The sequence below is a fragment of the Phyllopteryx taeniolatus genome, chromosome 4 (assembly GCF_024500385.1).
Source record: "Phyllopteryx taeniolatus isolate TA_2022b chromosome 4, UOR_Ptae_1.2, whole genome shotgun sequence".
NCBI lineage: Eukaryota > Metazoa > Chordata > Actinopteri > Syngnathiformes > Syngnathidae > Phyllopteryx > Phyllopteryx taeniolatus.
The window spans coordinates 10,787,296-10,803,475 of record NC_084505.1 but is presented as its reverse complement, the minus strand read 5'-3'; the positions used below and the strand labels follow the sequence as shown (position 1 = coordinate 10,803,475).

The 16,180-nt window shown below is 44.1% G+C and overlaps 1 protein-coding gene across 1 annotated transcript; it reads left to right on the top strand.

Moving 5' to 3' along the window:
* The first annotated feature begins 5,190 nt into the window (after window positions 1-5,190).
* LOC133477318 (fibroblast growth factor 20-like) lies at window positions 5,191-8,989 on the top strand. The gene is made up of 3 exons (XM_061771944.1): window positions 5,191-5,856; window positions 7,569-7,672; window positions 7,789-8,989. Exons 1-3 carry the CDS (start codon window positions 5,553-5,555, stop codon window positions 8,032-8,034), a joined length of 654 nt encoding a protein of 217 aa, XP_061627928.1. The 5' UTR covers window positions 5,191-5,552; the 3' UTR covers window positions 8,035-8,989.
* The last annotated feature ends 7,191 nt before the right edge of the window (window positions 8,990-16,180 follow it).

Genomic DNA, 16,180 nt, shown 5'->3' with positions numbered 1-16,180 from the left:
ATCTGCTCATTCAGAAACAACCATAAATACATTTGCAGCCTTTAGTTATGATAATCAAAGTTTGAAGTGATGTAGAATTGCACTGCATCTTATTGAGTGTTATTACGGTTACTTCAGTTAGCTACCAATAGTTGAAATGTGAGAGGCATCTTGCAGGATGAATCATTGTTTTATTCCACCACAAACTATGACGAATAAAAATCAATCAAAATCAAGCATTATTATCTTTGTAAAGGCATAAATGTTGGTACAGCTCCTGTACTGTATGTGCAAGTGATAAGACCAAATTCCTGTGGCAGGTCTAAGTTCCCTATAGACTAACTGAATTTGGTAGAAGCACTTTCAGTTTTTCTGCTGCATCTTCCTGGAAGACCCTATAACAGACCCTAGGGATGGCAATACAAAAAAAATAAAAATAAATTTCGAACCAGTTATTTGTAATGTTGATTAAAAGAGCTGATATCCTTGCAGGAATTATAAATTTAGGACACTCTGTCTCAGTGTTTAAAGTTGTGGTATCAGTTGGTCTAAAAACCCAACTATTTCATTTTCTCTGGACCAATAAGAGTGGAACTGGACAATATCCTTAGGCACTCTGAGATCTTGTAAGGTATGCAAAAACTGCATTAAGTCTTTGGTCTCTTGACATACTTTGAGAAGTAAGTCCCCTACTTAAAAATTTTTTTTTATAAGGATGCATAACAGATTATGAGTATATTAGTGGATATACTGTATCTTCTGTCCAGAGTTAAAGACATGAAAGAGTTGATGCAATGACACCTATTTCTATTATTCCACTCCCTCACCCAATGAGAAGCAATAACAAATCTGATTGATAAGCAGTATCAATAATGGACTCAGAATCATTAAATTCTTATTCAATATTATGATCAAGGACTATTTGCTTTTGAATGAAACTGTTAAATACTGTTTGTTCTGTTGTTGTTTTGTTTCTATCCTACTTCCTCAGTATGTAACATTGAAAATGAGGGCTTGCACTCAATGATCTCTCAAGATTTAGATAAAGGTTTGACTGTATGGTTGTTGAATCTCTGCTTTATAGTGTTGTGCAATTGTTCCTTGTTTCATACAAATATGATGTATTCAGTCCCTTCCTGGTATGTACTTAGACTATTTTAAAATTGGTCAATGTACAGCGTTGAGAACAGAGGCGTCGGAACCAAGGGAGCACTGGGGGCACGCACCCCCCAATTTTTGGCCTGCTTTTGATGTGCCCCTTTGCCTCTTTTATCACGTACAGTATGTTTTCACACCCCTTATCTATTGCACTGGGTACTGCCTACCTGAGCATATGTTGCGTATGAGTAGCATAATTACATGTAGCAACTCATCAAAGAGTAACATGAACATCAGTACGCATTTGAGCATTGTTGGCCTCTAGGTTGGAACTGCCCCCTGAGCACTGTGCCCCCCACTCCACAAGTTGTTCTGCTGCCCCTGTTTTGAGAGGTACATTTGACCACTTTTTATTTAAGTAGTGTAGAAATACTGCATATGTAACATACTGTATATCGTTTATCAACATATACCATTTTGACACTGTTAAACATTTCACTGGGTTTTTAAAGTAACTTACTGACAACACAGTTGCCAGTAAGTAATTATAAAAAAAAAAAATATTATTATATATTTTTTAAATTACAAAAGCAGGAGCGTAATCTGGTCTTTAAACCTTTGCTGCTACAACTGCACACTGATCAGCGTTTTGTGTTAGCTCACTGAACCCAAGAAGATGATGACCTGCGCATGTAGCAATTGGTATTAGTTTCTGACTTTCCACAAGATGATTCATAAATTCTGTACCTCTACAATGAGATTCCTTCCACAGAAGTAAGTTATGAACACCACATCTATATATTAGAAGCATATACAACAATGCTTTTCTGTAAGGGTGCCATTTTGTTTGTGTTCAGTATTTCTACAGACTAGATTTTGATGATCATTGCGTGTGTGTGTCCTAGTTTCCTGTAAGCAGCAGCATAGAAATATACCTTATAGTTTTTTATGTATAATCTTATTTTCTTGCATGTGTCTCTTGTTATACACATTTGTCTGGTTATTTACATATGCTTAAACACTGTTGAGACAAGAATATTACAATGCATGCTGGGAATAATGGGCATGCATCACAGCACGTTTATCTTCTATCCCAGGAGTTAAAAGATACTTAATGCCCTCGTATGGTCAAGGATGACACAGTCACTGATGCACTTCAGTTGCTTTATTATATACCAACTCGCGGTAACAGAATGCACATATACAAGAGCTGCTATCAGCTAAAACTCATGCCCAAGCACTCCACTCATGGACTCCCTAACTTGAGCCAACGTTCAAGCTTAAAAGCCTGTTTGCATTTTCATTTGAAATGTTCCTTTCTCCCTTTAGACTTTCACCCTTGATGACATCACAAATGCCTATCACCAGGCCCGCCCTTAACAGCCCACACTCAGAGCCAAAGACGTTACAATACAATGTATGATATCCAAATATTCTTTGCTAAGTTCTCACATTAGATCCTACCATGTAAACCTTGATCCAACCCCAATTCCAATGAAGTTGGGACATTGTGTTAAACATAAATAAAAACAGAATACAATGATTTGCAAATCATGTTCAACCTATATTTAACTGACTACACTACAAAGACAAGATATTTAATGTTCAAACTGATCAACTTCAGTGTTTTTAGCAAATAATCATTAACTTACAATTTTATGGCTGAAACACGTTCCAAAAAAGCTGGGACAGGTGGCAAAAAAGACTGAGAAAGTTGAGGAATGCTCATCAAACACCTGTTTGGAACATCCCACAGGTGAACAGGCTAATTGGGAACAGGTGGGTGCCATGATTGGGTATAAAAGGAGCTTCCCTGAATTGCTCAGTTATTCACAAGCAAAGATGGGGCGAGGTTCACCTCTTTGTGAACAAGTGCGTGAGAAAATAGTCAAAACAGTTTAAGGACAATGTTCCTCAACGTACAATTGTAAGGAATTTAGGGATTTCATCATCTATGGGCCATAATATCATCAAAAGATTCAGAGAATCTCGAGAAATCACTGCATGTAAGCGGCAAGGCCGAAAAGCAACATTGAATGCCCGTGACCTTCGATCCCTCAGGCGGCACTGCTTCAACAACCGACATCAATGTGTAAAGGATATCACCACATGGGCTCAGGAGCACTTCAGAAAGCCAATGTCAGTAAAAACAGTTCGGCACTACAGCCGTAAGTGCAACTTGAAACTCGACTATGCAAAGCAAAAGCCATTTATCAACAACACCCAGAAACGCCGCCGGCTTCTCTGGGCCCAAGCTCATCTAAGATGGACTGATGAAAAGTGGAAAAGTGATCTGTGGTCCGACGAGTCCACATTTCAAATTGCTTTTGGAAATTGTGGACGTCGTGTCCTCCAAGCCAAAGAGGAAAAGAACCATCCGGACTGCTATGGACGCAAAGTTTAAAAGCCAGCATCTGTGATGGTATGGGGCTGTGTTAGTGCCAATGGCATGGGTAACTTACACATCTGTGAAGGCACCATTAATGCTGAAAGGTAAATACAGGTTTTGGAGAAAGATATGCTGCCATCCAAGCAACGTCTTTTTCATGGACGCCCCTGCTTAAGCTAGACAATGCCAAACCACATTCTGCATGTGTTACAACAGCGTGGCTTCGTAGTAAAAGAGTGCGGGTACTAGACTGGCCTGCCTACAGTCCAGACCTGTCTCCCAGACCTGTGGCGCATTATGAAGCGTAAAATACGACAACGGAGACCCCGGACTGTTGAACAGCTGAAGCTGTACATCAAGCAAGAATGGGAAAGAATTCCACCTACAAAGCTTCAACAATTAGTGTCCTCAGTTCCCAAACCTTTATTGAGTGTTGTTAAAAGAAAATGTGATGTAACACAGTGGTAAACATGACCCTGTCCCATCTTTTTTGGAATGTGTTGCAGCCATAAAATTCCAAGTTAAGGATTCTTTGTTAAAAACAATAAAGTTGATCAGTTTGAACATTAAATATCTTGTCTTTGTAGTGTATTCAATTAAGTATAGGTTGAACATGATTTGCAAATAATTGTATTCTGTTTTTATTTATGTATAATACGTCTGCGATTGGCTGGCAACCAGTTCAGGGTATAACCCGCCTCATGCCCGAAGATAGCTGGGATAGGCTCCAGCACTCCCGCGACCCTAGTGAGGATAAGCGGTTCAGAAAATGGATGGATGGATAATACAACGTCCCAACTTCATTGGAATTGGGGTTGTACATCGGCGCTAAATTGGCCACAGCATTTTACTGTATGGTATGTGGTAAGTAACTGTAGAATTTGCAGAAAATGTCTAACAGTGTGCGAACAGTTATCGTGGAGTTCAATAATCGCTGCTTTAGATCTATCAGAGCCCCTATTTCTGACAGCGCAGTATAAAAAGAGTCATGCATTACAAAGCCAAGTTTCATGTGTCCGGGTATTTTGGAGGTCTGCAGTTCAAACAGGTATTTCCCCACTCCGGGTTGTTTTTGCCTGATCCTCTTACGAGATCCTCTCCACTTTGAAGCGTCTGCGTCTTTGATTCGCCCTTTAAGACCACAAGTAAGGATGTATGAGCTCCTGTACTGTTCAAAGATCCCTGAAAAGATCAATGAAGGGATTGACAGTCAAGTGGATGTCGTTTGCACAGGTGTGTACGGGCCCTGTAAATGTGCTCCTGGCTTACATAAAACGCGGCAGCAATAAATCAACAGCCGTCTGCGAAAATTACGCAAACGGGGGCTTTCCTTCTGCTTGTCGCTGCACCTAAGCCGGGCGTGCATGAGGCTATAAAGCGTTTAGGGTAATGGCACGATCACTTTTCTGCTGTTTGTCATACGCACACTTTCGCAGTGTTTATTCTTCACACCAAAGTGGCGCACTCGTGAATGTACACAATAGCTTGATTGGTGTAAAAGGGATCCCCTGCAGTGCCCATGAGCTTGAAACGATTTTTTTGTTCTCATTAAAAAATAAATAAATAAATACTTTTTTATCTCAAATCATTGCAAGCATTGAGACCGTGAAAGTGCGCGTCACTGAGTCAGGGATTGCGGGGGTTGTCTGAGGGGCAGTGCCGAAATGCGCCATAAAGGAGGAGATCGAGGCTCGTTTGCATAAAAAGACTCGGTCGGGGTGAGCGTCTGCCCTCGGTCCTAAACTGCTGCCTCTGGCGCTTTCCATTCTGAGACCGCGCATAAATACAAAAGTAAGAAGTGAATGAAGGAGCAGGAGAAAGAGAGTGAGAGGAAACCCTCTAGTGTGCATCGGAGCAAAGAGGAGTATCCCAAAGGGAGGCAGCGCACTGGCGAGATGATGATGATGATGATGATGATGCGCTGATAAACTGCAGCGCATAGGAGGAGACGGGACACAGTTGTACAAAGCGGGATGTCCGCATACAGTGCTGATTAACGGCGCTGCAACTTTTACTTTTGGCTCCGAGAGGCTCTCCGGATCTCCACTTTGGGTCTCGTAAACCTGATCGCTTCGTTCTCACTGTGATGGGGGCAGCAGCTGAGGTTGGGATCTTCAACGGATTTCTGGACAGCTTCGGCTCCGCGGGTGGCGCTCATTTCCTTCACACCCCGGCGGGCGCGGTGGAATACAGCACGGTGAGCGGACTCGTGCAGCAACAGCAGCGGGAGCACCTGATGTCGTCGGAACGCCTGTCCCGGAGTTTAGCGGACCTCAGCCACCTGAAGGGAATTCTGAGGAGGCGACAGCTCTACTGCAGGACTGGCTTCCACCTGGAGATCCACCCCGATGGGACCGTGCGGGGCACCAGGGCGGACCACAGCAGATTCGGTGCGGAAGGCATTATTGTCATTATTATAATTGATCACACTGATTAAGTCCCTCAAGAGGAAAATGAACTTTCACTGTGTTGTATTGTGTTACTCACCACACACATAGAACCAAAGCACTGACATGCAGGCATGCAAGGAGAGATGTCAGAGTGAAAGGGTGCTGGGGGGGGGGGGGGGGGGGGCTGGGGATTGTGCGTGGCTCAAGGGCACATCAACAATAGCCAGGAAACAGATTAGCATCTCTACAACATCTTCGATTGTGTATTTTGTCCGCAGCAATACTTGAACCTTCACCCTCTGGTTCTAAAGCCCAAGTCCCTATACATCTTACAGCTCTTTATGAGCCGCCCCAAAGTATCACCATTAGTTTGGCATTAGGGTAACACATACATGAACACTATACCACTATTGATGTGAATAGTTGATTAGAGCATTGTTTATAATGCATCACTTCCAAATGTAGATAACCATGATATCAATATCTATTGATATTATTGAGTAACGTAACACTATTCAATTTTGAATAACACACAGACTTACCAATTTATCAATATATTTGTGTTGGTTTTGGTGTAGAACTGCACTGCATCATGGTCTGATAGTTTCAGACATTTTAGAAACAGTTCTTAGTGTGATGCAGTGCAGTTCTACAATAATGCAACCATCCATACTGCTTTTCCTCAATAAGGTCGCGAGAGCGCTGAGCCAGGTTACAGCCTGGACCAGTCACTAGCCAATTGCAGGGCACATAAAAATTCATTCATGCTCAAATTTACACCTATGGACAATTTAGAGTCTTCAATGAGTCTGGAGTAACCGGAGAAGACTCACATAAGGATGGAGAGAACATGCAAAACTCCACACAAGAACTGTGAGGCAGAGTTGCTAACAACTCATCCACCTTGCTGCCCAATAATAACAATATTAAATTAATAGCTCTCTAGCAGTGTCACTCAAAATAGCATTGTTATATTTGAAAAGCCAGAATTTTGATCCAGTTCTTGTATTGAATCTTTTTGGATTCTGCAAGTGTTCATCATGTTGTGGCCGGTCAGGCTTTTACCGATACATATGACATCCATGGCACCCCTTGCATATTGAAGTACTAATAATAGGCCGAAATGTCGCATTTTAGCACTGTGACGACAGCTGCTGCAATATATTGAGCTGCACTGTCAGTAATGGGGTCCCATAAGAGTCCATTTGTATCACATGAGGCTGACCGTTTGACTACGGCAAAAGACATGTTTTTCAAGCTGTAAAAGCCAAGTGTCAACTGTACAAAATGTAGTTTATATTCTGAGAATGTACACGGGGGGTGTATTGTTTGCGCATACTGTAGACTGAAAGCTTTTCATTATGTCCTTGGTTATAAAGATGATCAAAAGCTCTATCATACACATCAAAGTAGGCCGCTTAAAGATTTATTTTGCAACTCTGAGGTAGTAACTCTTCTAGCACTGGCTTCATTCCTCATGAAATCCAAATGTGACTTCATGCCAAAGGCCATTCCAGATATCTAACCTCGCTTCTCATAGCCATATTCAAGTTTCTATAACTTAACTTGGAGAGGTTCACTTTGCTTTAGCGAACAATTTGTTGGGAAATTAGTTGAGTACAGATTGGCAATGTGGAGCATGAGATGATGTTATTATGTTTGTTACTGTTGAAGATATCAATGTTTTTGAATATGCTGTAATGTGCGCACAGGTATTTTGGAGTTTATCAGTCTGGCAGTGGGGCTCGTGAGCATCAGAGGTGTGGACAGTGGCCTTTACCTCTCCATGAACAGCAAAGGAGAACTGTATGGATCAGTGAGTATAATCTAAATTCAGATTAGTTTTACAATAACTGAATCTTGAGAGTTAACTCATTGCCAACTGGTGTCATATTCTAGACTGTTGACATTATTTTTTCTTTGCTTTTGCAGCAGAAGCTATCAGCAGAAAGTGTTTTTCGGGAGCAATTTGAAGAGAACTGGTACAATACCTACTCATCGAACATCTACAGGCATGGAGAAAAAGGAGCATTTTACTTTGTGGCTCTGAACAAAGACGGTACGCCGCGGGATGGAACAAGATCGAGGCGACATCAGAGATTCACACACTTCCTACCAAGGCCTGTAGACCCAGACAGAGTACCAGAACTGTACAAGGATATACTTGGCCAGAGCTGAGGCCTAACCAACGTGGGCCAGAAACCAAACTCAAAAGTGTTCAATGTGCATCTAATACTGCCCTCATTTTGAGGGAGATGGATGATTCAAAAGGGATGGCAAGAAATGCACCAGATCCAGATTCCTGGAATGCTGGAAGGATAGCGACCATCTCAGAACCACTTTGGAAGGGAGTTCAACAGAAAAGCATCAGGGAACATCTGGGATGATCCAACAGAAACAGAACCCCCATATATTATCTCGTTATTGGCATATGCAATGGTGTGAGCAGCCAAGATGGATAGCTCTTAATTCTCCATGCTACCTGCTTGTCCAAATCTGCATGTTTAAGTGAACGAAGGCGAGTAGAGATTAACAAGTAGCTGCTATAAGTTTTATTTTTCTTTCTGCTGTGGCTGCAAAGTCTTTTCTGTCTTATTGCAGGATCTTTTCTTTCATGCTATACCAGTTGTTCTTATCTTGGATTCCATCAAACCCCAGGGGTTCAGTGAGTCAGTCTCAGGGGTTCAGCGGTGGTCAAGACGCACACACTGTGTGTCCGTTCACCCCACGCTGAGTCGTGACAACTCTTCAGACCAACAGCGCTGTTAGCCTTTTGACGTCACCGAATGGAGAAAGCCTTTGAGATACTCATACTGTTTATTATAAATATTGTTTGATACAACGTATATTTGCAAACAATCTTAATTGCGGATGATGAACATAAAAACAAAGAAAAGGAACAGACTTTGTTGCGAAAATATGAGAGTGCCACTTGCAAGGGTGAAGCTGAGCATTGCTGAATTTAGCTCTATCAGGAAACATTGATTGGCAGTAAATATCCATTTAGTTAGGTTTTTGATTGAAATTCATGATTTGTTGTTTTTATTCTTTTAACACACTGTATTTATGTGCAACTGAGCGTGGTTCATTTTGTGCGATGATATATGGACCTATGTTTTGAATTTAAAAAAAATTTAATTTTTCCAATTACAAAGGGTTTGATGAATGCACGTATGAAACTTACAGGGTTCAGTACCTCCAATGAGGTTAAGAACGATTGTATACACTACTGAGGCTGCTAAACAAACCAATTCCTAAAATGTATAACCCACTACACAGTATGGCTGGCTTACAGAAAAGGCTAGTTTTATGCACTGGAAAAGCAGCCTTGTTTGCTCTATGAAACGGAGTTGGAGCTATCAGAGGGGTCCTGATTACTGATGTGTAGAAAATGCGCATAAGGAATAACAGAGAAGGCAATTTGTATGGACTTTGTCTGCGGTGGCTGTGTTCTGCTCCGAACTGTCGTACTACGACCCAGTGAAGGAACTGTACCATTTTCTCACTACTTGCAGTCAAAACAACGAGCACAGATTGGACTCCAGGAGTTTAAGGACCTCTAGACAGATTTTATTCTTATTTATTAGGCTCAAAATCCTGGGGAAAACAGTATATTTATTTCCTATATTTATTTATTTTGAGAATATATTTTTACAGGTATGACAAAATAAAAAAAAAAAGAGTACATCTTTGTCTGCTGTTTTAATGTGTCATTTCTGCATATTCACATACATAAATGCCTAGAGGCAGGTGTCAATTTATGTTCACAAGGACCGAGGACCAACACTATCGTCGCCTTGATAAAGGTCACTTGGAAAAGGAGGTTCAATAAAACAGAGCAATAGATTCCATGTTGTGCTATTCTTTTTTATTATTTGGTTGCACAGTACACAACTGGAGAATATCTGGTAACAAAAAACTAACATGCCGCACACATTTAAACAGCAACCATGTTTTTTTTATTGAAAAGGAAATAAACTGAAAGGGATTCAGTGTGAAGAGACAACTTGCACTTCCATTGACATTCACCACAATTAACAAGTGACTGGTAGGCCGGATGCTGTGCAGCAGTCTTTCATCCTTTCCTTCATCATCTCTCTATCTCTCTCTTCACCTGCCTACCTACAGGTGAGTCATCTCCTTTTCTTGGAACAACCCACAATGAGTGCACAACTCTGGCAGAGTGAGGGCAGACATACAAAAGAGTGATTGTGTCAGTAAATTATGTGCCAAAGCCAATCAAAGGTTTGCACCTGAACATGTGTGGAATTTATTGCCGTGTTATTCGTTCATGTCAGAGTTCACTTGACAAATCCTTTAACCTGTTGTGCATGCCACAAATTTATTTTGAGAATTATTTAACTACTATTCAAGTTTGGAATTAAGGAATTGACATATTTTTGCATTGCATTGGAGGTTAGGAATGATCAATGGACATTGAAAATTAATAATTTGAACATTCCCTGGAAAAAAACATTTCAAAATTGTAAATAAATGATGTTGAGGTGAGGATTTGAATTTTGGCATTTTTTAACAAAACTGTCACACAAGAATAAAATTACACCAACTACTATCCATCCAGTCATCCATCCATCTTCTATACTACTTGCCCTCATTGGGATCGCAGGTGAGCTGCAGCCGAGAGGCAGGATACAGCCTTGACTGGTCTTCAGTCAATCATGGGTCACAAATAGTTATTTATGCTCACATTCACACCTGTATGGACAATTTAGAGCGTTAAATCAACCTAACATGCGTGTTTTTGAACGTGGGAGGAAGCTGGAAAACCCACGCAAGTATGGGGAGAACATGCAAACTCCACACAGGAAGGCCTAAGCAGAGATTTAAACTCCGAATCTCAGAACTAGGATGGCAGACGTGCTAACCACAAGGGACCATGCTACTCCACTTTATTTTATAATTCTGGTAAAATGCATCATGAGTATATGTATCTATCAATTTGAATTTTGACCTTCACCTTCTTGGTTAACCATGAGTCTGATACTATTTAAAATGAGCAAGGGTCTTGCTTTGATAGAGGATAGTAATCCGCAAAGGGTTGCCGAAGATAGGTGCCAACAAAGAATATTTACCGACTGACTCATTTCACCTTTGACATCAGCTACCCACCTAGTTATCCTGAACCTGATATCCTCACAACACCAAGAGAATGTGAAAACATGAAATGTTGAAAATCATGACATAGTGTGCTCTAATTTGATCTTTGACCTCATAGGCCTTTTATATCTGATTTTATTTAAAAGGAATAAAGGACCACCTTTGATGTAAAAGGAAGATTGATAAGCAAGGAGAACATTATGTCTTGGAAAAGTGTTAGAGTGGATGAATCCTCTGATAGGGGTACGCAGGGTGCGGTGAGAGGACCTCAGAAGGAAGGTTGAGTACCAGCATGTGTGTGTGCGTGCATGCGTGTGTTACTGTTCAAACCAGGACAGAGTGAGGAAGGAATGGCTTGAAGGTTTGTAAGAAACAAGTGGCTTTGTGAGAGAAGGAATTACCAACAGTAACACTGCATGTGGGTTCGAAGTGTTGCAGCCTGTCATGCTGCAATCTTCCTTTGAAGTGTGTGCGTGCTGTTGGGATGGGGGAGGCATGTTTATTTGAGTCAAAGTGACTGCACAGATTCATGTCAGCACAACTTCTGTGTATGTGAGAGAGCAAAAGAGAGAGACAGCATGCGCGCATGTGTGTGTATGTGTGTGTGTGCGTGTGTGCACGTGCATGCATGCGGCGGAGTGTGTGATCTATGAATCTGTGTGAAGGTGAGCCAGGGGTTCTCCTGACCAGAGGCATGTCTGACTGATGTGTGAGGGCTTGTGAGCGTGTGTGTGCGCACATGTGTGTGAGTGTGTGCAGTGCCACACCTCCTCCCCCTCATTTTTTTCTGTGGCGCAGCCATTTGTGGGGTTTTCCATCAAATGTTTAGATCGCCCATACTGGATCCAGCAGGCAAGCAGTCACGAAGGGACAGCAAGAGGAGGGAAAAAATCCTTTTAAAAAAAGGAAGATTCAGATTGATCATGGGAGTTGGTGCTTGGCATGGTTGAGGTGACAGGGTAATTCTTTCTAATATGCACAAACGTATTTTAGACAAAGTGATTCATTTGCAAATTCATTGATTGTTTTAGTTTTTTACAGTGGGAATGCCCTTGTCTGTGGGAAAGGAAAGCCACAGGCGTCAATTGATTTTTCAGCCATTTCTTTAAGAATGCCAAAAGAACAGTAAAACAAATAAACATGCTGACTGCCATAGCTTGAGCTAACCAGCCAACCTCCTTCCACCTCACCTTCGCCTGCCACCCCACCAGCCTCCACCTTTTAAAGGCACATACAGTATTGAACACATAAATACTATAAAATATTGCAGTATTTTCTATACATTTTATGCTTGCAAATTTTCAAATATATTTTTCAAATATGCCCCTCCTTGAACTGTCACCTTATCGTGGTGGAACGGTTTGTGTGTTCCAATGATCCTAGGAGCAAAGTTATCTGGGGCTTCACGCCGCTGGTAAGGTCACCCATGGCAAACATGTCCTACGTGAGGGACCAGACAAAGCACAGCTCCAAAAACCCCTATGACGAAAAAAATAAATGGATATAGGTTTCCCTTGCCCGGATGCGGGTCACCGGGGCCCCCCTCTGGAGCGAGGCCTGGAGGTGGGGCTTGAAGGCGAGTGCCTGGTGGCCAGGCCTGCACCCATGGGGCCTGGCCGCGCACAGCACGAAAGGGTAATCTGGGTCCCCCTTTCCTTGGGCTCACCACCTGTGGGAAGGGCCATAGGGGTCGGGTCCAGTGTGAGCTGGGCGGTGGCCAAAGGCGGGGACCTTGGTGATCCGATCCACGGCAACAAAAACTGGCTCTAGTGGCATGGAATGTCACCTCTCTGGCAGAGAAGGAGCCCGAGCTGGTGTGTGAGGTCGAGGAGTTCCGACGAGATATAGTTAGGCTCGCCTCCACGCACGGCTTGGGCGCTGGTACCAGTCCTCTTGAGAGGGGTTGGACTCTCTTCCACTCTGAAGTTGCCCATGGTGAGAGGTGCTGAGCAGGTGTGGGTATACCCCCCGGGTTGGCGCCTGCACATTGGGGTTCACCCCGGTGAACGAGAGGGTAGCCTCCCTCCGCCGGGTGGGGGCAGGGTCCTGACTCTTGTTTGTGCATATGCACCAAACAGCGGTTCAAAGTTCCCATCCTTTTTGGAGTCCTTGGAGGGGGTGCTGGAGAGCGCTCCCGCTGGGGACTCCATCGTTCTGCTGGAGAACTTCAATGCTCACGTGAGCAATGACAGTAAGACCTGGAAGGGCGTGATTGGGAGGAACCCCCCCGATCAGAATCTAAGTGGTGTTCTGTTATTGGACTTCTGTGCTCACCACTGATTGTACGTAACGACACCATGTTCAAGCATAAGGGTGTCCACACATGCACCTAAGTTGCAGTGCGATAATCGACTTTGCGATCGTGTCATCGGACTTGCGGTCGCATGTCTTGGACACTCGGGTGAAGAGGGGGGCGGAGCTGTCAACTGATCACCACCTGGCGGTGAGTTGGCTCCAATTGTGGAGGAAGATGCTGGTCTGACCTGGCAGGCCCAAATGTATTGTGAGGGTCTGCTGGGAACGTATGGCAGAATCCCTTGTCAGAAGGAGTTTCAACTCCCACCTCCGGCAGAACTTCACCGACGTCTCAGGGGAGGTGGGGGACATTGAGTCCAAGTGGACCATGTTCCACGCCTCCCTTGCCGAGGCGGCTGACCGGAGCGGTGGCCGTAACCGAGTCGGTGCCTGTCGTGGCGGCAATCCCCGAACCCGTTGGTCGACACCAGCGCTGAGGGATGCCGTCAAGCTGAAGAAGTAGTCCTATCAGGCCTTTGTGGCCTGTAGGACTCTTGAGGCAGCTGATGGGTATCGGCTGGCCAAGCGGGATTCAGCTTTTGTGGTCGCTGAGGCAAAAACTCAGACATGGGAGGAGTTCGGTGAGGTAATGGAGAACGACTTCGAGGAAATTCTGGTCCACCATCCGACGTCTCAAGAGGGGGAAGCAGTGCACCATTAACACTGTGTATAGTGGGGGTGGGGCACTGCTGACCTCAACTCGGGACGTTGTGAGCCGGTGGGGAGAATACTTCGAAGACCTCCTCCATTCCACCGACATCCCTTCCCATGAGGAAGCAGTCTGCGGTCGCTGAGGCAGGCTCTCCTATCTCTGGGGTTGAGGTCACCGAGGTGGTTAAAAAGCTCCTCGTGGAAAGGCCCCAGGGGTGGATGAGATTCGCCCGGAGTTCCTAAAGGCTCTGGATGTTGTGGGGCTGTCCTGGTTGACACGCCTCTGCAACATCAGGTGGACATAGGGGACAGTGCCTCCGGATTGGCAGACTGGGGTGGTGGTCCCCCCTTTTGTTCCAACTACAGGGGGATCACACTCCTCAGCCTCCCTGGTAAGGTCTATTCAGGGGTGCTGGATAGGAGGGTCCGTCGGGAAGTTGCATCTCAGATTCAGGAGGAGCAGTGTGGTTTTCTTCCTGGCCGTGGAACAGTGGACAAGCTCTACACCCTCGGCAGAACAGTCACAGAGTTGTTCTGAAGCCACTCCTTCGTTATTTTAGCTGTGTCCTTAGGGTCATTGTCTTATTGGAAGGTGAACCTTTGGCCCAGTCTGTGGTCCTGAACACTCTGGAGAAGGTTTTCGTCCAGGATATCCCTGTAATTGGCCGTATTCATCTTTCCTTCGATTGCAACCAGTCGTCCTGTCCCTGCAGCTGAAAAAACACCCCCACAGCTTGATGCTGCCACCACCATGCTTCACTGTTGGGTCTGTATTGGACAGGTGATGAGCAGTGTCAGGTTTTCTCTACACATACCGCTTAGAATTAAGGCCAAAAAGTTATATCCTGGTCTCATCAGACCAGAGAATCTTATTTCTCACCATCTTGGAGTCCTTCAGGTGTTTTTTTTTAGCAAACTCCATGTGGGCTTTCATGTATCTTGCACTGAGGAGAGGCTTCCGTCCGGCCACTCTGCCAGAAAGGCCCGACTGGCAGAGGGCTGAAGTGGTGGTTGACTTTGTAGAACTTTCTCCCATCGCTCGACTGCATCTCTGGAGCTCAGCCACAGTGATCTTTGGGTTCTTCCTTATCTCTCTCACCAAGGCTCTTCTCCCCCGATTGCTCAGTTTGGCAGGACGGCCAGCTCTAGGAAGGGTTCTGGTCGCCCCAAACATCTTCCATTTAAGGATTATGGAGGCCACTGTGCTCTTAGGAACCTTAAGTGCAGCAAAAAAAAATTCTGTAAACGTGGCCAGATCTTATCCTGGCCACAATTCTGTCTCTGAGCTCTTCAGGCAGTTCCTTTGAGCTCATGATTCTCATTTGCGCTGACATGCACGGTGAGCTGTAAGGTCTTATATAGACAGGGGTGTGACTTTCCTAATCAAGTCCAATCAGTATAATCAAACACAGCTGGACTCCAATGAAGGTGTAGAACCCTCTCAAGGATCATCAGAAGAAATGGACAGCACCAGAGTTAAATATAAGAGTGTCACAGCAAAGGGTCTGAATACTTATGGCTGTGTGATATTTCAATTTTTCTTTTTTAATAACTTTGCAAAGATTTCAACAATATTTTTTTTTTCTGTCAATATGAGGTTCTGTACGTACATTCATGAGGAAACAAAATAACTTCAACTATTTGAACAAATGGCTGCAATATATAAAAAAAAGAGTGAAACATTTAAGGGGGTCTGAATACTTTCCGTACCCACTGTAAGCCAAAAGGCAAAGCTCTCAATTTACCAGTCGTCTACGTTCCTACCCTCACCTATGGTCACGAGCTGTGGGCTGTGACCCAAAGAACAAGATCCCGGATACAAGCGGCCGAAATAAGTTTCCTCCGCAGGGTGCCCAGGCTCTCCCTTAGAGATAGGGTGCGAAGCTCGATCATCTGGGAGGGGCTCAGAGTCGAGCCGCTGCTCCTCCGCATTGAAAGGAGCCAGATGAGGTCGCTCGGGCATCTGTTTAGGATGCCTGCTGGACGCCTCTCTGGTGAGGGATTCCAGGCATGTCCCACCGGGAGGAGACCCAGTACACGCTGGAGAGACTACGTCTCTTGGCTTGCCTGGGAACGCCTCGGGATCCCCTCGGAAGAGCTGGAGGAAGTGGCTGGGGAGAGGGAAGCCTGGGCTTCCCTGTTAAAGCTACTGCCCCCGCGACCCAACCTCGGATAAGCAGAAGAAAATGGATGGATGGATGTTCAAATATGTTTAAAATGTATTTAAATAAGATTATTATTATTATTTAGGCTATCCCTT

Bases quoted from the DNA above. Each gene is read 5' to 3' on its own strand.
- LOC133477318 (XM_061771944.1), top strand. From the start codon at position 5,553: ATGGGGGCAGCAGCTGAGGTTGGGATCTTCAACGGATTTCTGGACAGC. The intron at 5,857-7,568 runs GTGCGGAAGGCA...ATGTGCGCACAG, and splicing joins GGCGGACCACAGCAGATTCG to GTATTTTGGAGTTTATCAGT. The intron at 7,673-7,788 runs GTGAGTATAATC...TTGCTTTTGCAG, and splicing joins AAGGAGAACTGTATGGATCA to CAGAAGCTATCAGCAGAAAG.